This window comes from Calonectris borealis, chromosome 4 (assembly GCF_964195595.1).
Source record: "Calonectris borealis chromosome 4, bCalBor7.hap1.2, whole genome shotgun sequence".
Lineage (NCBI taxonomy): Eukaryota > Metazoa > Chordata > Aves > Procellariiformes > Procellariidae > Calonectris > Calonectris borealis.
The window spans coordinates 3,557,478-3,580,812 of record NC_134315.1 but is presented as its reverse complement, the minus strand read 5'-3'; the positions used below and the strand labels follow the sequence as shown (position 1 = coordinate 3,580,812).

The window sequence follows — 23,335 nt, the reverse complement described above, 5'->3', positions numbered from 1 at the left end:
GCTGGGAGCGGGAGCGTTGCGGGGAGTTGGGCTGCGCGGGGATGGCGAGTGTTTTCCCAAAGCCAAGAGAATGTTTTTCTGTGCCTAAGGAGGAAAAAAAAATATGGTAGCCCATTAAAATGGGCTGGAGAAGAGGGATTCTGCTGCCTCCCATCAGCACCTCCAAAAGGAGTGGTTTTAAGACCAGCCCTGATGAGATTGAGTCCTGGTTTAAATTGAAGTTGAAGCTTAAATCTCTTTAGGTTTCTTTTTTGGATGGCATTTAAAAGAAGTAAGCACTAACAAAAGTTTGCTTTCTTTGTGGCTTTTCCTCACCAAAGGATCACCTGAATCCTTTCTGCCTGAAGCCTCCTTTAGGTTTGGGTTTATTTTGGCTATTAAGGTTTCCCTTAAGAGCCGGACCGTCAGACTTAGGAGTGAACCTTTCCAAAGAGGGTGGCTGTGCTTGGTATCAAAAACCAGGTTGCACGTTGCCTGCTTCATCTTCTAAATCAAACAATTTATTCTTTAATATTATGAATTATTCATTGCAAGCGTAGCAGCAGGTGCCGGACACGAGGATGCTGTGTTATATTTTTCCACCTTAATAACGCGGGTCCTTGTCGTAAAGCTGCGCGGACGAAAGTTGCTGCGAAGCTGGGCAGAACTCGGGTTTTGTGTGAATTATCCAATTTCTTGCTTAGAAGTTTGCCCTCTTTTCTTCTTACTATTAAAATAATGTTTTCCTTAGCCAGTGCTGAACACGTTGGGGGTTTTGGAGTGGTATTTTTTGTAGCTGGAGCCTCATTCCCCTACGAGTGGGACCCTGTAAACAGGTTGTGATGCCCCGGCGGGATGCTTGCCCGGGATGGGATCCCACCTTTCGGCTGCAGCCGGGCGAGCTGGCTGGGCTCACCTCGGACGCTGGCATCGCTCCAGATGATCCTCCACAGCACTGGGATGGAAATCCCCCTTTTCCACCCCAAAACCAGCCCCGGTGAGGATTTCTCGTTGAAGACTCACTGTGTGGCAGCCGTCTCCACGGGCTGCTCTCCGCTTTTGTTTACATCTGGTCAAAAACTTCTTAAATTTTACTGGCGAGGGAGTAATTCTAATCCTTTTCAATGAGATCAACGGATTAGTGTCTCAGATGCTTATAAAATTGCGAGGATTAGCCGAGCCTTCCCCCCGCCCCAGCTTTTCTCTCTGTGCCGCGTAACGTCATCGCCGTGTTTTAAAAGGGGATCTCTGTGCTATTACTAAGAGCTGAACCAATTTATAGGAGCCTTTGTGAATCAAACCGTTTAAAAACAATATCTTCGTCCTCTCCCTCGCTCGCTCTGGCTTTTTGTGCAATATTAGGGTTTTTTTTTTTTTCTTTTTTTTTCCAGCATCCCTGGCGCCAAACCGCAGTAGCCGTTCAGCAGATACGTTGGGTTTGCGTGGCTTGGCTGCATTGTGGCACCCGTGCGGGTAAGTAGGGAGCTGACCCGAAAGCTTTTCTTGATAGAGACTTGGAAAATCACACATTGAGATGAGCAGATCCTGAAAATGATGTTATTTCATGAGGTTGCCCCTTATTGCAAAGGATTCGGGCTTTTGTGGTCCATCCCCAGAGGGGAACGTTGCTTTTTGGGCTGACAGGATGCTCTCACCCCGGCTGTTGGGAGCGGGATGAAGCTCCACGCACCCCACATTCCTGCATCCTCTTAATTATAACCTGTGCTTTCATTAGGACATGACCACTAACGGCCTCGCAAGGGAAAACCATGCACGGAGCTAACGTGGAAGAGGGTTTAGTTCAAACCCCGTTGCTCTGCCTCCCCTTGCAACATTGCCCTGCGCCTTTCCCTGCAGGGTGTTTTTTTTAAATGCCTTTTCTCCCGGGTCGATGGCTGCACGGTCGCTTGACCTGCGTGAGCGAGGCAATCCCGAACTGTCGAGTGGTAGGAGCGCCAAGCCAGGAATTTCTGGCCCTGACCCAATATACTTTCAGAGGCAAGCTTTTAAATATATACAAAGACAAGCTCATAATTTCCACTATACTAATGAGGCCGCGGTGTTTTCATTGAAATGTGCCAATAGCCGCCGCGGTGGTATTTTAGCAGCCTTGTACTGTGAATCCAAATGTGATTTAACATGGCAGCCCCCGCAGAGCGGAGGAAAACCGGCTTCTCCCGCTGAATTTCAATGATGCTTCTCGGCAGCGCTACCTGAAAATCCCTGCGGCGGTGGGACCTTTCCTTGCGTTTCACCTCGATGCGGGTTTTCCCCTCAAATGCCACCGTTTTGGTGAAGATAGGGAAGGGTAGGAATGGGTTGAAAGAGGGATAATGATATTTGAGGAGGGGAAAGTCTTGGTTTTAAAGACTGGTTTTAAAAGATGTGCGGCTGGCTGATGCGAGATGGCAATTTAATAACCAGACTCGCTGGAAATATCTTTAACTTGTAGTAGAAACCGAACGCGAGGGCTCCCAGGAATCATGTGCTCTCTTGACCTTTAAAAAGACACTCGAGGCAGCCTGCCTGCTCGTTGCTAAGCCGACTCGTTAGTGCCACTCATATATTTTGCCTTCTAGTAGGCAATTCAGCACCCGGGAATTCGTAAAGATCCAATAGCAAACTATTACATGCCTGAAAGTCGCGTTGGTGTTTTTTAGCTTCGCTGCCCAAGGAGGCCCCGGTAGCGTTGAAGCGGTCGGAAAATATTTAGCAGGTTTTGTTCAGTCGGCTGCAAGAAAAGTGCAAACTTTAAATAACCCTCTCAAAAGTTGTTTGGTTTTTTTTAAATGAGTCCTGCATCAGCAGCGCACCCGTAACTTGGGGTTTTACTTATTTAGGGCTCAATTTATGAGAAACCTGTGTAAGAAGCAGCGTCCTTGGGCGAAGGAGGGGTGCAGGTAGATAATGCTGAAAATTCATGCATGGCTACCCATCACCTCTCGGTTACAGACCCCTAGGGTGCGGGTACCCCTGAATTTTAAGGTCCCTTGACTTTCTCCACCCCACTAAGATCAGGCCACAATACTGGGGAGAATGGGAGAGAGGGACGGTATCCCACGGCATCGCCTTCGGCGCTGAGGCTGCGCCACAGAGGAGGAGGTGCGTATGTTGGGTTTATGCATATTTATCTCCATCAAGCACCTCGCTTGGGAGTGGAAATGTTCAATTTTCCATTTCCAGCTAAATTTTGAGGTTTTTGTGAACCTTGCAGCCATCTTTGCTTGTGCCGATCCCGTGGGAGTGAAGCAGTTTGTGTCCTGTATCCGTATGGCTCTGTGGAAGGTTTTTTTGCTGGACTCTAAAGCGTTGCAAAATCACTCCCGTCTCTGTTAGCAGAGCAGAAGGAACGATAAAAAAAAAATACTCCCCCAAACCCCAGTACTTTTGTTAAAACCAGAGGAAGGGTGGGCCGACTGCACAGCTCATTTTTCTGTAAGTATTAGGAAAAATAGCAAACGGCAGTGACGTGGACTCAGTGTAAATTCCCAGCAGGCTGAGGTTTGGGTTTGTTTGGGTTTTCCTGAAGGCTTTTTAATGCTGCCAGCATCTTAAAATACAAACCTTGTAGAATCGACGTGGGCTTTGGGGGACAGTTCCTCTGTAGGATTTGTTTTAGTGACTTTTTTCCGGAGCTTTTTCGCTCTTCTGCATCCAGCTACCTCTTCTCTTTAATTTTTACTGCAAATATAAATGGTGCAATTAAAAGAGTCCGCGGAGAACATTCCTGAGGACTGAAATCCAGGATCTGGGAGCAGACGGCAGCAGCATAAAGAGGAATTCTTCCCTCTCTGGCCTCATGCTGCTTTTCCACCACAAGGCTTTACAACCATCTGGATCCCCTTTCAGATTATGGCCCCCCCCCCCCCAAAAAAAAAAATCCATAACCTAGCAACCTTATTTAGTGTAAACGAGAGCATTATGCCTTCCTGCATCCCAAATTGTGCTTGGCTCCTCTTACTGCCTTTATGGGATGGCTGCTAGCGGCTGCGATTTACATCGCCAGCGCAGGGTGCCTACCTCCAGCAGGATTTTGTAGGGATTATTGATCCCTGGGTGTTGCACTGATTTCCCCCCCCCCAGCCCCCCATTAAAGGAGCTTAGGGCACAGGGGGAAAAGGGTCTCAGGAGGTCATTTAGTCCATCTGCTTCTCAATATAAAAGAGTGGAGAAGGCGGGTTGCTCTTCTGCTCCACAGAAAGCAATTTGCTCTTGTTCAGCCTGAAGATGACTTGATCAAAGCGAGATTTTCTTCCAGATGTGATATTTCGGGAGCCCCCGTTGCTTCCCCCGGCTCTCAGTGTCATCACCCAGGAATTTGCAAATTGCTCGGAGCGTTTAACACCAACTTCTCTGGTCTGGCCCTTCAACGGCGTAGGCTGAGCATTTCTCACGGGGTTTCTGATCCGCTTTCCCCAAGGAACCCATTAATTGGGGAAAACTCTGCAAACGAGGAAAAGCAACCGCAGACAAAGACGGAAGATTATTTCCACCAAATTAAGCAATAGGGGCAGGGGGGCTGCAACAGGCGGTGTGAAGCTGCCCACCCTACGGTGGTGCCTGACTTCAGCCCTGGCTTTCAGAGCTTTGCTTGGGCTAAAATACTCCCGTTTTTGATAACATGTGTGTTATTAAATTTTTTAGCACCTGAGCTACATGGTACGGGGCGATGCTGCTCTGTTGAGTGCCATGGTGGCAGGCAGGGATGGAGGCAGCAATGGGGTGATGTGGTCCCGGGGGGGTACCCCCACGCTGGGTACCGGGGGGGCTTCTGCTTTCTCTGCCGTGAGTGTGAGCGGGGCTGGGGGCAGGAGGAGGCAGCGGCGCATCCTTTCCCACCGTGCCTTTGGGAGGAAGAGGGAGCTCAGCAGGTCGTGACGTTGGATCTGGGATGGAGCCGCATGCCAGGAAAAGGGGAGAAAAAAAAAAATAGAAAAAATCCCCAGGGCCAAAGGGAAAAAATTCCTCAAGTGTTATTTCATTGCCGAGAAGCAAACTGAACCGTACTCAGGCAGCTTGTGTGCGCATTTCAAAGCGAGAAGCTGCCGACTCCGCTTCAGACCCTCCTGATAAGTGATTTCCATTTCTTATTTCTGTAATCCGACGGGTGCCCAAGCAGGGCTGTCCTCCAAACTCTGCTTCCCCCTTCCTGCAGACCAGATTAAAAAGCGCTATTGATTTTTTTTTTTTTTTTTTCTGTTTATTTTTGACCTTTTTCCTGGAACTTGCAAAATCAGCCCTGAGCAAACCTCTGGTTTGCCTTTCCAACAGCGCTGGGCGAAAGCACTTGACTTCAAACTCGGCGATGGGAGCTGCAGCTGACCTATTTTCTGCACGTTTCTCTGCCAACGGTAGCAAAAACATTTTCACATTTAAAGGTGCTCTTCGGTATTAAGGTCGTGGGATCATTTGCCTGTTAAACTGTCCAAAATCAAAAGCACTTGCTGAAAATTGCAGTGGTACCGGTTGCGCTGCCAGGTATTTCTTTCGTTATAAAGACTTTTCGATTTTTTTTCAGTGGCGGATTGCTTCGTCACGTTGTCGTATCGCTCTGTCCGTGTCCCCCTGCCCAAGGGCGGTGGAGAGGGTTAAGGTTTTGTGCTCGGTGTTGGTCAGCCAGGGAACGCAGCCAGGAAATTTCCTGATTCCAGTTCAAAAAAAGCACCGGATTCGCTCTTGGGGAGAAGGGATCAAAGGTTCGAAGCGGTTCTTGGTTGGAGGTCAGTTTGGGTTTCTTTGTTGTCCAGGCACACAACAAAAATCCACCGCTGTCCCCCAAACCTGCACGCAGCTGAAATGGGTAAAATAAACAGTTTTGGTTCCGTTTGACACCCAAAAGTTTCCTCTGTTCCCCAGCCGCGGCGCAGCATCGCCCCGGCCGAGCTTTGCTGGAGCTGAGTAGGACTCTGCCCCGTGGTGTAAGGGATCGCGAGGGACCTGTCGGGATGCTCTCCGTTCCCGGCACGCTCTGCCGCGCGGTCGTTAATCCCGCTAATCAATAATGTTGCCGAGCCGTGCGCCATCGCTCGTGCTCCTCCGCCGCTCTTTGCGGTGAAGGAGGTGGGTCCGGTTGGATGCTTGGAGCCGGCGCTGGATGCGCCCAGGCTGTGGCCTGACACCGTCCCCATGGAAGCGTCGTAGCTCTGCTAAAATCGCAGCACGCCAAGATTTCTTCCCTGCTCTCGGTCCTGCCGTCCCCCGTTTTCGGATGGCGAAGGACATCGCTCCCGGCCGGAGCGGCGTTGAGCTTTCCCCAGCTCCATCCCAGGTGAAGGCGATGCGGCCGCGTGGCTTCTCCGCATCTCTCGGGCGAAAGCGGTGCTGGTTTTGGGGGCTGGTTCTGCAGCTGCTTGCGATTTTCCCACCGCCGCGCTGCGGATCCTCACGCTGGACCGGCTCCAGAGGTGGAGCTGAAGGAAATTCCTTCCAGCTGCTTGAGGTCAGGGCTTCGCTTTTTTTTGGGGGGGTTCACGACGGGGGGGAGTTGCCTGCAAGTTAAAAGCAGATATCTCTCACTGCTGCTTTTTAAACACCTGGAAAAATCTCTTTTTTTTTTTTTTTTTCTTTCTTTTTTTAAAATATTATCCCATTAGGCATACCCATTTAATAAGCTTTATGTTGTGGATTTATTGCATGGAAGAATACCCCACTTCGCAATACAACTTGGGTTATTTCAGAAAGGTCTTGTCGGCTCCTCACAGTTTAACTTTCAACTGAGTTAATAACCGTTTTGGTTAAACCTGTATAAAACACTTTGCGGACTTGCGTAACGCCTTTGAAACTTGAGACGCCGTTCGCGCCCACTTGAAATCTTTCCTGTCGATAAAATATTTCAACTTGGAGTTTCGCCACGGCTTAGCATTTTCTTTTCCCCGAGATTCGTGGTTTCGATCGGGCGAAGGGAACCTGTGCGCGTCTGGCTTTGTGGAGTTTTTAAAGCTCAGTATTTCCTGGAGGTGGGTTGGCTTCGCCAGCTTGGCCGGTGGGATGCTGCGGGGGCTCGCACCAGCAGCTCCATCCAGCTCCCCCAGTTAATAGTTCAGGAGGTTCAGACCAGCCTGGGTTTGCATTGAATCCCCACAGAGGAAGCTGTTTGTCTTGAAAACATAAGGTAAATCACTCTGAAAATGTTTTTTTATTTACGGCAGCAGAGGCAGAAACCACCCCTCCGCCCTGCGCATGGGCTAAGTTTAGGTATGATGCATAGTGCTCACGCGGCCCCTTTATCCGCTGGTGTTATAAATAAATAATAATAAAATAAAGAAAAGAAGATCCCTTTAATAAGTAAAACCCGGAGAAGGAGCGCACAGTTCAAATCCATGCGGTAAAGCAGCAGGAAAGAAAAAATCAGCGACTTTCAGCCCGCGGATGATGCTCGTGGCATCACCTGCAGTGGACCAGCGGCATCCCTGGTGTCACCCCCGGCCTTGGGGACCGCGGCTCTCCTGCCTTGCTCCCCGCCTCCCTGCCTCAGTTTCTCTGCCTGTAAGAAGATAATTGCCTCCTTTATTAATCTCTCTGAGATCTCCTGATGAAAGCTCTGGGTAAGAGGTTGGCCCCGCTTATTAAGAGCATTAAGTGCTTGCTATGATTATAATAGGGATTAATTTGGCTAGGTGGCTCATTTAGGTTTGCCTTTAACAGCCCAACTTGTAATCAAAGCGCTGTGAAACCGGCAAGTTAATGCTGACCTGTAACACTTCACTTCCTGACTTCCCAATATGCCATTAACTGTAACTTGGCTTTTAATTAAAGCTTGTTTTCATAGTCGTCGAAGAAACGGGGATGCGCTTGGCCCCGTGCGGCTGATTCATTGGAGGGTGTAACGAAGGAGGAGGCGTGGAGCTTGGGTCATTCTGCTTTGCAGCGTTGCCATCCCCGGCTCTCTCCGCATCCCTGCATACGGCCCCATTGCGAGGACACCGCTGTTCCTTTTTATTTTTGCAAGCTGTTGTATCATTAAATAAATACCCTCCCGTTCCCTCTGTGCTGCAGCCTGGGAAAATCAGATTTTCTCTGCTTTGCTTTAGTTGAAGGTGGTTTTGTTTGCAATATATATTGCAAAGAAATATGCATGCGTATGTATATATTTACTTTTTTTTATATGCACTTAAAAGATTTTCCTCCAACCAGCCTTGGGACTCCCATAGGGCTTCGCTGGTTCAGGGCTTTTTCTTCCCACTTTTTCTCCAGGTTTATCTCTCTTCAGCAAACTTACTTCTTCTGTCCTGAGTGCTGCTGGCCGGCAGGCAGCCTTCCCAGCCCTCCATGTTTCACAGTCCTCTCCCTGTGATTTCACGCTCTGTGAGGACACGCAGACCCGATGGACCCAGCAGCAGTCAGAGACCTTGGGAAAATGGGTCATCGGGCAGGCGCCTGCCCAAATTCCCCACCGCTTCGTCTCTGCCATCGCAGCAGGTTCATTTTTCAGATGAAGAGCAAGTCAGCATCTTCCTCCCCGTAACCGCACGCTGCAGAGAGGGTCGCACCCAGCCCTGGGGAAGTCCTCCCCTCCATAAGGTTTCTGCGGTACCAACCCCCTTTTCTCCGGGCAGCTCGTGCTTCCCATCCCGGGGGTGGTGGGTGCCCCAGGCGGGGCGGTGGGTGCCCCAGGAGAGGCATCTGCCTGCTCTGGCCATGGAGAGAACAACAGGGAGGCTTTTGTTCTGCACCAGAAACTTTTCATCCTTCTTTACGGCTCCTTTTTTATTTCTTTTGGCTGCGCTCTCACAAATCTGAAGCAGATTAAAATATAGTTCCTCCCCCCCCACTCCCCTAAAAAAAAAAAAAAACCCAACCCCAAAGCTTGGCTGCTTAAAATCATCAGATTTCAGTGAAGTCTTTTAAAGTTAACAGTTTCCTGGATCCTGTGCAGGCTAACTTATTTTTTCCCCTCTAACCTCTGTGTTTTTTGCCGTAACATTTCTCAGCTGTTGCAGCGGGAGCGAGGGAGGACCAGGGTAGCTCCGATGTGGAGAAGGTTATTTCACACGGGGGTGGGATGAATCTGGTGTGAGACTCACTGGACTTGCATCGTAGGAGACCGAAGGGTTGTCCCCGGCAGGCTGAGACACTGTGGTATGGCCGGCGTTGGTGACGTCCTTTTGGGGCAAAATATTAGGGAAGTGGCACCGTTGGAAGAAGAGAGCAGGATGCTGTGGGTGGGACGGAGCTCCGTTTCTACAGACCATTTGTTTGCCGGGGGCTGTGATGGTTTGTAGCTGCGGCCGAGGTCGTGGGGACCGGTGGAAGAGCTGCACGGCTCGGCTGGACGTGACCGTAAGGAATTTTTCTGGCTCGATGAGATTTGCTGCCCTAAATCCAGCCTGGGTCCTCCTTACCCGCCATCTCTGCTTTTGTGCTTGGTCCGCTGTGGCGTCTTCTGGTGGGAGAGCTGAACCGCAGCCCCCGCCTCTGGTAAGAAGAGCATCGCAAGTTAAAGGAGTTGTAAAGGAAAGAAAAATAGTAGTCCGGTGCTGGTTGGTTTTGTTGCCTCTTCTCCGAGAGCGGCCTCTCCTTCCTTGCAAAAATCTCCCGAAGCTTTCCTAGATGGAGGACGTTTGATTTTCTCTTGCGTGGTTGAGGCGCTGGAGCCAGCCAACCTGGTGACGCCAGTGACTATCGACACAAGCCCGAGGGCGAGCGGGGACAGCCGGAGCCTCGTCCTCCAGCCGAAACATCCTCTGTCGCGTGAGCGTGACCAAGGGGAGAGCCTCTGAACTGTCTAAAATCCCTTTGACCCAGCAAACGGTGCGGAGATGAAAACCAAACCCAACCCTACGCGGCGACGCTGAGCTGTGCATTAACTCTGCTGGAGCCGGGAACAAAGGTTTGGGGGCTGGTTTTGGCTTTTTTTAATTTATTTGCAAAGCAAAACAGCTCTGTTGAGCGGAGCAAGCGTTGGTGGAGGAGTGTGAGCTGCCGGGTGATTGCTGTGCTATAAAATCCCATCCCCACCAGTGCTCGCAGGGGGGTGTGCTGGCTCCCCGAGCTCTTGTAGCATTTCCACGTTGGCCGGGAGAGTTTCTGAACATGCGTGTTGATCTCTGGAGGCTTTAATCAAATCCAGGCTTTACCAGAAATCGCCTCAAAACTTCCAGCGAGCCCAGGAAACCGAAAGCAACCAGAGCGAGGAGGCTCTCGGGCGGGCGTTCGGCGCCGGCGGAGATGCTGCCTTCGGCGAGGGGTGCGAGGAGGGTGCGGGCGAGGGGCTAGGTGCTGGCAAAGCAGCTGGGATGAAAGGTGAGTCTGCTCCCCGCATAGCAGCTGGGGAGCATGGAACGTATATATGAGCAATGCATATATGACGGGAGGATGGAGGAAAACACAGCGGGTTTGGCAAAAAAGGGGTGTGAGGGGGAAAAGGAGATGCGAGAGCGAGGATGCTGCTTGGAGAAGGAGCGGGACGTTCAGAGGATGCTTTGATTTTTGGCGCATCGCTCCCTGGCATGTTTGGGTTCAGGTGCCACGGTTTCCCCGCCGTCTTCTCACCCCGTGCAAAAATTGAGAGCCGTGCAGTTAATGCGCCGTTGAAAATTCCCCGGTCCGGGGGAGGGTTTTGTTATCCCTTGGTGATTTTATTTGGGAAACGGGGTCCAGACTTCAGGTACTTTCCCTGCTGCTTGTGCCATTTAATTGCGTGTCCAGCCCTCTGCCGTGGGCAGAAAGGAAAACAAGGCATTTTTTTTAACTTCCTTTTTTAAGTGTGGGGGGGGTGAACTTCATGCCTGGCCAGAGGCGGTTGTGATCATTCAAAGGTGAATGGCTTGGAGACTGATTGTGATAGAAAGAAATAGTAAGAAGCAATAATAAATACGTGCTTTTCAGTTAAGGGTTTTGAGTATTAACGTGGCGTTACGGCACGAGGGGGTTTTTATGGCGATATGGAGACATCGGGCTGGTTTTCTGCCTGACTCCTGAAAAACACCCCATGAGGGTTATTGTAAAATATTAGTGTCCCGTGCAATAAAACTAAAATCGTGGGAGAGATCACACGCTGCAGTCGTTATCCCAGGCAGCTGCTCGTGGTTTCATTGGGCCTCTCCGAGGGGAGGGAGGTTTTGGTCACACGTCCGAGACGTGGTACGTCGACAGCCAAAATCGTTGCATCTTCCTCTTTGCCGCCGCTCACGGGTGCTTCGGGGTTTTGCTGGGGGGAAGCAGCGTGGGGTTATACCGAGGAATAAAGCTGAAACCTGCAAAAATTCCCTTAAACCGCCCGACCCGGATCTCATGTGAAAAAACCAAACCAAATCTCTTTTATGGCCCCTATAATTTCTCCGCGGCGCTGCCATATGGCGTGGGAGTGTCCTTGTCCTTTCCATCCTGCCTGGGATGCGCTGGGAGTGTGTTGAACCCGCGCCGGTTCACGTGCACGCTCGATGGTTTTGGAGGGGGGATTTCTATGGAATGAGGAATAGATCTTGGAAACCGCAGGAGGGGAAGGGAAGAAAAACCTTCCTTGCTACAAGGCTTTCTGGCTGCTTTCAATGTTTTCACTTAATTAATGAGGGTTTGGGGGCACTGGCTGCTCGGATGCAAATCCCCGCCGTCCGTCCGATGCAGTGTTTAACTTGAAGGACGATGTGTGTAAGGAAGAGGGGAAATAGCTGGAGGAGAAGCTCATAACGGGAGAAGAAAAATCCCAGCCCCGGCTGATCCAGCCCTGCTTTGTTTTCAGGGTTGCTGAGCTGGGGGCTCGGTTTCGGGCGAGGATGCCTTCGCGCCGGGGGGCGAGGAGCGAGAAGGCAGCGCTGCCGGCTGCCCTCTCCTTCCCCCCACCTTCCTTTTGAGGGGCCGTTGGTCTCCTCCGAAGGGCATCCCCTGCTGCCGAGGGAGCCTCACGTCCGTGTGTTTTCTCCCTGTCTCCGCAGCCTACCCATGAGCTCGGACTTCCAGCATTACAGTTTCAGGATGCCGAACATCGGGTTCCAGAACCTGCCTCTCAACATATACATTGTGGTTTTCGGCACGGCCATCTTCGTCTTCATCCTCAGTTTGCTCTTCTGTTGCTACTTGATCAGGTAAGGCAATTCTCCCTGGCTCCTTTCAACAGCTGCCCCGGTTCAGGCCGAGCCCAGCACCGATCCCTCCATCCCAAAACAAGGATGGCATCACCGTGTCTTGCCAAACCGATGTGACCCATGAAAAAGGTTTAACTTTCCCTCGTCATCATGTTCATCCCTAACAGAGCCAGCGCAAACACAGTGAGTACCAAACGCCGTCTGCCCCACGCATCTTGGAGCCGCCAGTCCCGCGGGGCAGTTACATTATCCGCTTTAAAAACAGGAGATATATTTATGTGTATGCTCAAACAGGCATGAAAACATGGTTGGCTTCTCAAAAAGACTGGAAAGGGATGTTTTATGGTTCCTGCTTTCTGCTTAATGTTTCAACACGTTTTCTTCTTTAATGAGTAACTTGTGTACTGTGTGCTTAAGAAATGTTTAATACGTGCTCCGTTCGTTATTGTACACAAATTGCTCATTCAACAGCGCAGTTTAGAGATTAATGATGCAGAGTTGATTTGTTAATCTGAACGATGGGGAGCGGGATGGGAGGGTTAAAGGTTGTTCCAGTTTGGGGCTTGTTTTAATTATTTTATGGGCCACTGCAGAGAGAGTTGGGCCACTAATTGAGAGGAGAAACTCTTCCTGCCGGAGAGAAAGCGAGAGGCAAGTGGGGAAAAACACAGTGCCTGGGAATCGAGGTGGCGATGGGGGCAAGTCGTGCTGATAACCGGGGATGCGGGGCTGGCTGCGCCTCTCCCTGCGGCCGAGGAGCCGAGGGCATCGCTCTGCCGGCAGCGACTGCCGAAATCCTGCGCGCCCAGAGCTCTCCTGCCAAGTTGCAGAAGAGCTTTTCAATCCCCTTTCCCTCCCCTCTGGCTTTTCAGATGGCCCCAGCTCCCTGCTAGCCGTACATCCATCGCATCCTCTCCCGCTGTCCCCGTAAGACAGGCGCCGGGTCTCCTCTTGCACCGCAGAGGCTGCGTCTGGCTGGCTCGCAGCAGCCAGTCCCGCCAGGTTTTCTATCCAGAGGGTGCAGAAAATGTTTTGTCCTGCTTTCGTAGACCAAGGATGCAAGATTTCAGTGTTGCCTTCTAACTATTTGATAATTTCCACCTATTTTCAGCTCTGTACGAAGCAAAACTTCATAAAACTTGCAGGTGAGCCCAAACCCAGGCTTACCTGGGGGTGATTTGAGCTGCCTGGGCATCATAACTTCACTTTTGCCCGCAATTATGCACAAGAAAAGGATGTTTGAATGTGCAACGCATCTGTCCACCCCGGCAGACAAGGCAGAAACAGATCGAGGGGTCATCCCCCACCAGGCGATTTGTATCTCGGTGCTTGATGTTAACAAGGTCTGTGCTGGGATATTGCATCTGCGTCCAGTGTTTGCATTTTAACTGTGACACCAGGGGATGCAAAAAAAAAAGACAAATGGTGTTCAGAAGGCTCAAGGACGTGTTTTGCCCAGATTGAGCTTGAATCTATATGGCTTGCTTGCAAAATGGAGAAGTGTTTGGACTTTCAGAGTATTTTCCTGGGCACCGGGTCTTGCTGGGTGTGTTCTGCCCCAAAGAAGAAATAACAAGTAGTAATGTCTGGAAGATCAAGCCAGAAAATCTTTAAATTTAGAAGTTGGAGGCGTGTTGTAAGAGAGAGGGTGAGTAACCTGTGAAACAAGCCAGCAAGGGAAGTGGCAAGTCCTCTGTCTCTTCATGTCTTTAAATCAAGACAGAGGGCCTTTCTGGAAGAAGACGTTTTGGCTCCCATTCCCAGGAGTAACGAAGTGCTATTTAACGACCTATGATAGATGGGAGGTTGGATTAGATCATCTAATGATCCCTTTATAGCCTTAAACTCTATAGAGACTCTATGAATCGCTCTTCAAACCACCTCCCCCCGCCCTATTTGGCAAAATGGTGCCAAACAAGAATCCTCCGGCCCTTGTTTGGAGGGTTTCTCCATACCCCAGGTTTTAGCTGTGCCCATGTGCCCCAGGAGCATCCACTTCCTTTGAATTCGCTGTGTAATCTCAGTTTATGTGGGGTATAAAAGCTTGAGCTTCGGTGTGGTTTGGAAAGCCTTGCAGATGGGCAACGGGACGAGGACCACGCGACTGCAAGTGCAGAGCATCCCAAATGATTGTTCCGGGAAGGGTTTGCCATGTCGCTCCCCTTCAGTGCCATCTACTGCCGAAGCATCGCTGGTGCCTGGCTCCGTAGCAAGCAAATACCTGTAGCCCTATAGCAGGAGGATTTGGTATACAAAGTAAGATATTGAATTTAAATTGCATTTTTCCCCCTCCTGAACCAGCTGCTAAAGCCTCCTGGATTACCCCACGCATTCCTGACCCCTTCTGCAATGAGATGCGTGGCTTTAATACCGAATTACATCTGGAGGCTGTATAAAAGAGAAGTGTTAATTTAACAAGCAGGTGCCGCGTGGGTCGCACCGTGTCGTCGCAGAGAAACCGACCCAGGGTGGAGGGGTGTGGGCAGGGATGGAGCCATCACGAGCTCCATGCTTGCACCCGCAGGGATTATTTGCAGGTAACGGGCTCGTGGCTTTCCCCAGGCCCTGGTTAGGTGCAGAGGCAACGCAGCCCATCCTCTCCCTCTCCCTCCTCTCTCGTGACTCACACATCTGCAAATATTTGGCAAATAGGGAGCGGAGCTCGTGACACCATCCTCTGGGCCCTGGTTCTCATCGCCTGCTCCAGATCAGAGCATCCCGTGCAGCCCTCCTCCACATCCCCGGCTGGGGAGGCATCCGGAGCGTGGAAGAGCCAATATCTGGTGTATTTACCCCTAATCGCAGAGCTGACGGCATTAAATAAAGGATGCGCCGGGGAAGAAGGGCACGTGGGCTGCGCTTCGAAACTGTGTCAATACAGAGCGCGCTGCCCGCTCCGACGGGAGGAAGAAGTGTTGTTTTTAATCGGGTTGGCTCAAAACGGAGTCCGATAGGAATTTCAGCCAAAAGCAAAGCAAAGATCCTCTCTGTCTGTGCACAGTCCAGGCGAAGCTTGAGCTCCTCTGCCGCTGCAAACCACTCCGGTACAAAGCACGGGTCCTACCCTCGCGGCTGCTGCCGCTGCTTGGAAAAATTAAAAAAGAAAAAAGGAAGAAAAAGGAAATGAAATTTTGCAGGCAGCCGTTTGTGTCTGATCTCTGCTGAATTAATGAAAGTAATAACCTCGTGTTGCCTTCGGTCCCCTAAAACCCAGTCGCTGAAAAGAGCGACGCCGTGCTTTCCAAGCATTTGAATGGCGTGCACGCTCGCCCTGGGTAAACGCTGCCGCATCCTCTCTGCCCGTGCTTTGCCGCGGGTTGCACGGGGTTTCTGCCCAGGTTAGAGCGGCTCAAAGCCTACGGGAGGCGCAGGGCATGTAGCCCTTAAAAAGCCTTTTTTTATAGGGCTGTTTCCTTCTGCATTCAAACCTGCCAGGATCAAACGCAGCGGTTGGGTTAGGGGAGCTCAAGGAGCCCGGGGAGAGCGATGTGGTGGTGGGGCAAAGAGCCAGCGCTGGCACCTCTCTACTCTTTCTACTCTAAATAAGCAGATCTTGGAGGTAAACCTACAAAAAGTTGTTTCCTCTGCGTTTTATTCCCGTAGTCGTTCACTTGCTAGAGATGATTCGGAGTCACCCAGAGAAACGGGGTGCTCCCTTTCCTTTGGGAGGTGTGGAAAGCTTGGGAAGAGATCACAAAATCCGCAAGAGGCGGTTATTAAATTGAGAGATGGGTGACGGCGTGCGCGCACGCACGGTCTCCAGCCACGCGCTGCCTTTTAAGACGCTGTGTGGTCCCTTATCTAAATCAACCATCTGCCAGAAATTCCTGCGGAGTCGCAGCTCTTGACACGAGATGGATGAAGCCCTGGGTCCGACGGGGAAGAACGCTTGCCAGGATCCGGGGTCTCGTTACGACAGCTGCGCTAGGTCCGACCGGGATCCATCTGGCCCAGGATCCTGGCTTTGAAAGGAAAGCATGGAGGAGCAGATGGAGCTCGCACGCTTTGGGACCAGATGCGCTCACGCCGTTCCCCTCCAGGGAGGTGTTTTTTTTTTCTTTTGGCAAAGTCTCCCTGTATAGCTCAGCACCAACCCGTGCTGTTGAGCATCCTCGCTCCCCCGGCAGCACGGAGCTTCAGGGATCCGTGGCCAGGTGGTCGCTTCTTCCCCATCGCTGGTCCAGATGCCTCCACGGCGTCCGCAGATGCTTGGACTTGTTCTGCGCCACACCGTCCCTCCGGTGGCTTTGGCTCATCGGGGCGAAAGCCTCGGCGGCCGCTCGGTGCTCCGTGGAACAGATGCTTTTTCCCGTGCTGGGAGAGTTTTTCCCCTTGTATTGCGGTCTCCAGCCGCGCGTCTTGCTTTGCCCCATCTGTGTTTCATAACCGGTTTCCCAGCCGCCGGGATCCCTGCGGATCGGGCCGGTTTCATCCTGTTTTCTCTATTGTTCGTGCATCTTCTGCTCGTGTTTCTGCTCGGGGTTGTTGGCGGAGGGATGCGACCCCAGCCTTCTCCTTTCTGCCTGCTGCGGTTTTATCCGTGGCTCTGCAGGCAGGTTCCCTGCCAGGCGGCATCATTAGAGGAGGAGGGATGGCTCCCCGCTAAATTCGGGGCTCAGGAGCTGACTTACTGCAACTCTCTCTGCAGCGTTAAAGTGCATTTTTACCCATTCCTTGACTTTTAAGGCCCACGACATTTTGGGGGGATGTTTTCAAGCAAAAAGCACAGGGATATATTTTTACATCCTATTTTTTAACTCGCCCACTGCAGCCTTGCGGGATCAGAAAGTCTCCGAGAGCTCAGGGTGAAAGAGCCGGGGTTTGAGACAGCCCCCAGGATATTTTTGGAGAAGTGAGATTACAGGCAAGGGGGTTTCCCATCTGAAATCACACTCGAGGCTGGCTGGGGAAAATATTCTTACGGCTGTCCAAGCCCTGCAGACACACACTGACATCGTATTAAAAGTCCTTGGCCAACTCTTTAGCCTTGATGACTTCCCTCTTGAGTTTTCAGAGCACTTCACTAAATGCCATGCTTTGTAACGAGAAGCAATATTAGTTGTTTTTTTTTTTTAAAATGTATTTATTTTAGAAGCATAATCGGCTTCTCTGCCCAGCCGATGCCTGCAGACCGCTCTGCCGGGCTGTGGAAAATGGGCTGCTGCTTGTTCTGCTGTGGAAAGATGTTTTATTAATAATAGTTTGAAAACTATGGAGGGATGTAATGTGTGTTTCTGTTTGCTGTTTGCCCGGTCCCCAGAATAGGGACAAATGCTCCCACCCGTGCCTCCTGGAGAGGGAGGGGACGGGACCGGCCCTTTGCTTGTGGCCTCAAATTCCTGCTGCCACCAGCTGGACTTCCCACCGCGGCAGGCATTTTTGGAATAGATTCATCCCCTCCATTTCCATCCCTTGATTTGCTCCAGGAATGGATGCTATTCGGGGAAAAAACAAAACAAAACAAAAAAACACCCAAAACCCCCAAATTGTGCTGAGCACAGTGCTTTGAAAGGTAGGTGGCGGGGGAAACAACTTATAATCCTGATTTTGTTCCACTGCCACGTCAGCTACGGCCCCGGCTCCTTCCCTGGGGCAGGGAGCGCCCTGGGTCATTGCGTGGGCTTGTCACCCCGTGCTTGAACATAGCACCCCCCCGCCTGCTCTCCTGATAAAAACCCCCAAAATAGAGGTTCATTCTGCGGTTTTTGGCAGCTTGTTATCTCTGGTTATTGAATTGTCCCCTGTGACAGGAGGCGAGAGATGGAAGACATCCCATTGCTTCTTTTCCAAAGCTTTCTGCTCCGGTGTCGTCTTCAGATAAATAGCCATCCTCCGCTTGCTCAACCAGGTGGATGACCTCTTGTTGAATGCTTCTTCCTGAGAGTTTGGGAGGCAGAAGCAGCACGGTTGATCTTATAATTGAAGATAAAGCTGGGCTTGAGGAACCCAACATCGCCCAAGCAGCATGATAGGGGGGAAGCCTCTGAGTGGGGTCTCCTTCGCCGTCCTCGCTCGAGCGGGAGCGGAGCTTTCGTCGGGTCTAAAATACCCATCGCTTGGCAAAAGGCGTCGCGTCCAGTTTAGAAATAGTTGGCAGCAGAAGTGGTTGGAAACCGGGGGTATTTATGGCAGCTCCTGACTTACTCAACAGCTTTTGCTGGTCTTAATGGTGCGGGTGATGTCCGCGCGGAAAATTAGGGAGGTCAAAAGAGGAAGAAGGGAGGAGGTTGTGTGCTTCTGGATGGAGACATTGCCTTCCCAGCTACCGGGAAAGCTGGCTGTTGCTTAAATGCATCGTTTCATGTGGCCATTCTCGTTTCCGAAATGAAAAATTAAAAAAAAAAAATATTAAATCTGGAAAGGAGGGAAATGGAACGTTTGCGGTATTACAATAATCCTGACGTTTTTGCCTGTCTTCACATTTCTCCCTGTTTTGATTGCAGGCTCAGACATCAAGCACACAAAGAGCTTTACGCCTACAAACAGGTGAGATGATACTCAGTAAGTTGTCTTCTTCTTCCCTTCTGCTCAGTGCCAAATCCGTGTTGGAGCAGTCACTCCATCAGGTTTCCTTGTGCTGTTCTTCTCCTTGGGAGGCTTTTGGTCTTCGAAGAGAAGTTGTAACGCCCAAGCAAACCTCTGTCCCCGCTGATTTAATTTTTTTCTACCAGCTGGGCACCCCAGGAGCATCTCTCACCTGTTAGTCTGCAGGTCCCGGAGCGGTGGGGACATCTCCACCCCTGGAGCACCTCAACTGGGCAGCCTTTCCAAGCGCTCACCTTATTTCCCACTGGTGAGCCGTCACTTCCCCAGCAATCAAACGATGTTTTGTGGGGTCCGAATCTGCTCCCTGGCTCAGACCCGGCTGCTCTGGACCACCCGCAGCCATGGGGCTTTTGTAGGGACCTCTCGTAGGGAACACCTCCACGTCACCTTGGCAAACCCAGCTGTTTTCTGCATGCACCCACGCACGCCAGTGCCCTTAAAATAAACACAGCCAAGAGATCGGTGTCAGGCTGCTGCTTCGATGTCCTGTTTTCTCCAGGGCTTGTGTCGTTTTTCTGCCTCCGATCTGTCGTCGGAGCAGGAAACTGGGTGGAGTTGGGCTGATGTGATACGATAACACGTGGTTGTCGTGGATTTATAGCCCTCTCCAGGTGTTTAGCCTGGACGGAGTGAAAATGAAGTGGCAGATGTCCACGCAGGAGCTCGCTGCACAGCATTAGGAGCCCAGGAGGTTTAAATTCGGGGGGAGACCTCCTGGATTTGGTCCTCGTGTTAGTGGTTATAGCTGTGCCAGCGCTGCCTTCCTCCTGCGTCTGCAGAGGGGTGAAGACTTGATGCGCTCCGTGGCTGTGCCGGGTTTACTGGGGGTTTCCAGTTCTACTGAGACGCTAAATGGGATCTCAATTTAGATTTTTGCTGCAAACACTCTTGGCAAAAGCTGTGTCCTGACCCCGGCGTGCTGTCTTGCAGGTTATACTCAAGGAAAAGGTGAAGGAGCTGAACCTACACGAGGTGAGTGCATCCCTGGGGCAGTAGTATAGCGCCAAAGACTCCCTCACCCTCCTCTTCCTCACATTGGGGAGTGGATGGGGGACAGGCAAACGCTGGCACAGGTAGGAGGGTGCAAAAACTCAAATTTTAACTCCTTTGGGAGCAAAACGCACAGCTAAGTGTGCCGGCATCGCTGCCCGCTTGCTGCCAGCAGCGGGGTTTGCTCTGCAGCCTCTTACCCCGTTACAGGGACCATGGTGGGGGCAGGTTAACGGCCGCGCCGGCAGCTCCATCTCTCCCCGATGCTGCTTTTCTCTTTCAGAAAGTCTAATTGCTTGTTAATGCAGCTGTTAACAGCACATCTGCAAAGGGGGTCTGGATTAAACCACCTCCCTCCTCCTCCTGGGTCCCCTTTAGCTTTTACTGCATTATTATTATTCATTGCATTATTATTATTATTCATTGCATTATTATTATTCATTGCATTACTATTTAGTGCATTATTATCATTTAGTGCATTATTATTTTTATTATTTACTGCATTATTATTATCACTGCGATAAAAAGCTGTGGATAAAAGGGGAGGCAGATGCAGGCCAGGCTGTGCATAAACAGCGTCCCTTGACGGTTACGTCCCCTCCAGCCCCGCTCAGCCTCGTCACCGTCAGAGCGTGACGATATCCAGCACATCTCTGCCGGCCGCGTTACTCGGGCAGAGTAAACTCTGGCGGGGTTTAATTGAAATCAAAGATAAACACGCGCCCCAGGCTTCTGCCCTTCGCGCTCCTGGTTTGCAGCTTTGCAGAGAAGAGCTGGCTGGAAGAGGCAGGCAAAGGGGTGTCTGCTTGGACATATTAAGAATTAAAAACCCTTCTTCCAGCTCCAAAAACATGAGAGTTTCTTCTCGGATTTGGGAGGAGGGCAGAGCCTGCGGCAGCCGTAAAGTAAAGCCCCAGCGGACTTTGCATCTAAACTTTGCAGGGGGAATTGCGCCAGCGACTGCCCCGATGCGGGCACAGCAGCGGCTCCTTGCTGGGTCCCTCTGCGTTCCCGAGTTAAGAGGATCTCCGGAGGCTGAAACACGTCTCGGAGTAACGATGTTCCCCTAATCCAGCTCTACCTACCTGCCCCTTGAGGTTTTAAAACACATTAGTTGTTCTCCGTAGGTTTCCAGGCTGTTTTGGGGCTGAGTGTCCCTATTTACAGACCATTTTTCGTGCTGAAGTTGAGCAGGAATCTGTTCGAACCCTGTTTCAAACATGGGCTGGATTTATTTCCCCTAATGACAACAAAAATGCCCACCCGCATCCCAGACCTGAGTCCGCTCCTCTGTTAAATACCAGCTCCATTTGTTTAGAAGCCACTATTTATTTTTTTTTTTTAATTCCCCGAGCAGAGCAACGAGAGCCCCTCCCACGTTTCATCCTCCCACCCTCCGCTCCCTGCAGCCGAAGGGCAGGAGGGCGGCAGAGGGTCGGAGCGGTCCCTTCTTGAGACCCCCGTTTCGGATCCGCTCGCGTTAAGTTGACTTGCGGCGGGGGTTTTGCCAGCACGCAGACTGAAAAGCGCTTCCCGGGGTGAGAAGCTCGTTGCGGGGGAGATTTGGGAGTGCGCCAGAGCCGGGAACGCCAGCGATAACCCTCCATCCTCCTCCTCCATCACCTCTCCTCCCAGTTCTCCGCAGCTTTTCTAGCCCAAACGCTTTCGGGAAGGACGAGGGATCCGTGGGGAAGGGGATAGAGCAGCTGGAGCTCTTCCCTGGGATTCGGGAAAGACTGGAAAGGATTTTCGCTGGCTTCTTCCAAAATATCCCTTTTTGGACATTTGGATTTTTGGTATTTACAGTAAGCGCTTCTGGAAAGCAGAGCTTGGGGGGGATTTTGCAACATCACGGGGCGACTGCCAGGGCTCGCCCGGAGCCTTGCGGAGGGGAAAGTCCCAGCCGAGCTCTTCAGCCCCGTGTTTCTGGGTTTGTTTTTCCTGTTTTTTTCCATCACGCTGCCTCTCCCAGGCTTTCACGGGGCTCAAGAGATGTGTGTGTTCCTCGGGGACCAACCCGAGCAGCCACGCCAGCGTTTGCTCGCTCAATAAAAAGGTCCCTGACGAGCTTTGGAAAGTATCAACGGGTGCCACGTTCCCGGGAACGCCGGGAGTCTCCCGCGGCGCTTGCCAGCCACCTGCCTCATCCCAAGGGCTTTTGGCAGCGGAGCTGGCCCTTGTCTGGGATTGCCGGAGACTCCCAGGCCGGGGGGGGGCTGGGAAAAACAGCCGGGAATATCCAAAATTCCCAGGAATGTCCAAAATGGATCAGGAAAAACTGGCGGGGGAAGGAGATTTCGGCTGGGTCTCTCGCCCGCCAGGAAAACAGCCACCAACCTTCCCATCCCTGGGACAGAGATGCACCCCTTGCCTTTTCCTCTTCCCAGAGTTATCCCTGCGGATGCAGCTTGGTCGCAGGGACCAAGCAGCAGCGTGGATCTGTCCCCCTGCACCCTAAAGCCTCCTGGAATGTCAAAACACCTCCCAGCCTTGCAGCTGCTGCTCCGGGGGGGCTTCGGGGTCCCCTCCACCGGGGAGGGGAGAGCCCAGCCCCAGCCTGCAATCCCAAATTCTGGGCAGGGAAGTTTGGGAAGGCTTTAGGGGGGGATCTCACCCCTCTGTGATGCAGAAACCTCCCAAGCGTTTCTTCTGCAGCACAGGGGGCAAAAAAAAAAAAGCAGCTTCTTGGTCAAAACCGAGGGTTTATAGGAAAAGAGGAATTTGCTTTCCCTTTGGTATTTCTCTCCCCACCCCCAGCGTATCCTCGCCGGATTCAGAAGCCAAATTGCCCTTTTTTTCCCCAACCAAAGGCAGGGGCGAGGCGAGCGCCGGGGAGAAGATGGAAACTGGCCGAGGGCATCGCTTAGGGGGAGGGTTTTTTTTACAGGGGGGAGCATTTTGGCCGGTTCAGAGATGTCCACGTAGTTTTTATGTGCAAAAAAAATGCTTCCCAGCAGCTGAGTGCCTTTTCCCTGCCTCTCACGTCTTTCAGATCTGCGCCGTTTGCTTGGAGGAGTTCAAGCCCAAGGACGAGCTGGGGATCTGTCCCTGTAAACATGCCTTCCACAGAAAGTAAGTGTGGGGAACAGGAGACCGAACCCTGTCTGGCGGCCCCGGGGAGGCTCTTGGCGTGAGGTCTGCTGGTGCCGTGGCTCCCCCCCGGCGTTTGTTCCCACCCCAGCTCCAGGGGAGGGAAGGGAATTGCAGCAAAAGCCCCTTATCGAATGAATTTGAGCATTTGGAGCAGCAAAGGTCCAGTCGTGGACCGGCAAAACCACTTCACTTTATATATATATAGACTTTATATATTCCAAAATGTATATGTACACTTGTGTGTGTATATTTACATACATATTATTTATAAATATTTATAAAATATATATGCAGAACCACTGGAACAAGCTCCCCGGGGAAGCGGTCACGGCCCCAAGCCTGTTGATGTTCAAGAAGTGTTGGGACAACGCTCTTGGACGCGTGGTTTCACTTGTAGGTTGCCCTGTGCTGGGGCCAGAGCTGGCCTTGACCGTCCTCGCGGATCCTTTCCAACCCAGGATAGTCTATGCTTCTATGAAACGTGTATATATAAAATTTATATTTTTTTTTTTATAAAAATGTAAAACACTATGAATTTTATATGTATAATATATACATTACACGTTGTATGTGTGTGATGTATGTATATGATGTAGATTATACATTTTATATATTTATAAAATGCTTTATTCATATATACCTTTCTGTGTATATAGGTACTTTATATATTTTTGTGTATGTGTATACATTTTTGTATCTCTGTT

At 51.2% G+C, this 23,335-nt stretch overlaps 1 protein-coding gene across 5 annotated transcripts in view; it reads left to right on the top strand.

Moving 5' to 3' along the window:
• The window catches only part of RNF24 (ring finger protein 24), a 36,350-nt gene that overhangs the window by 6,824 nt on the left and 6,191 nt on the right, over positions 1-23,335 (top strand). For 2 of the 5 annotated variants that reach the window (XM_075148426.1, XM_075148422.1), the window contains exons 2-6: positions 1,371-1,452; positions 11,853-12,002; positions 18,446-18,488; positions 19,479-19,520; positions 22,531-22,610. In XM_075148426.1, coding sequence (XP_075004527.1) covers positions 11,860-12,002; positions 18,446-18,488; positions 19,479-19,520; positions 22,531-22,610 — 308 coding nt within the window. In that variant the 5' untranslated portion in view covers positions 1,371-1,452; positions 11,853-11,859. Of the gene's footprint in view, positions 1-415; positions 1,453-11,852; positions 12,003-18,445; positions 18,489-19,478; positions 19,521-22,530; positions 22,611-22,925; positions 23,195-23,335 lie in introns of those variants that run through there. The other 3 variants (XM_075148424.1, XM_075148423.1, XM_075148425.1) reach the window with 2 other exon arrangements.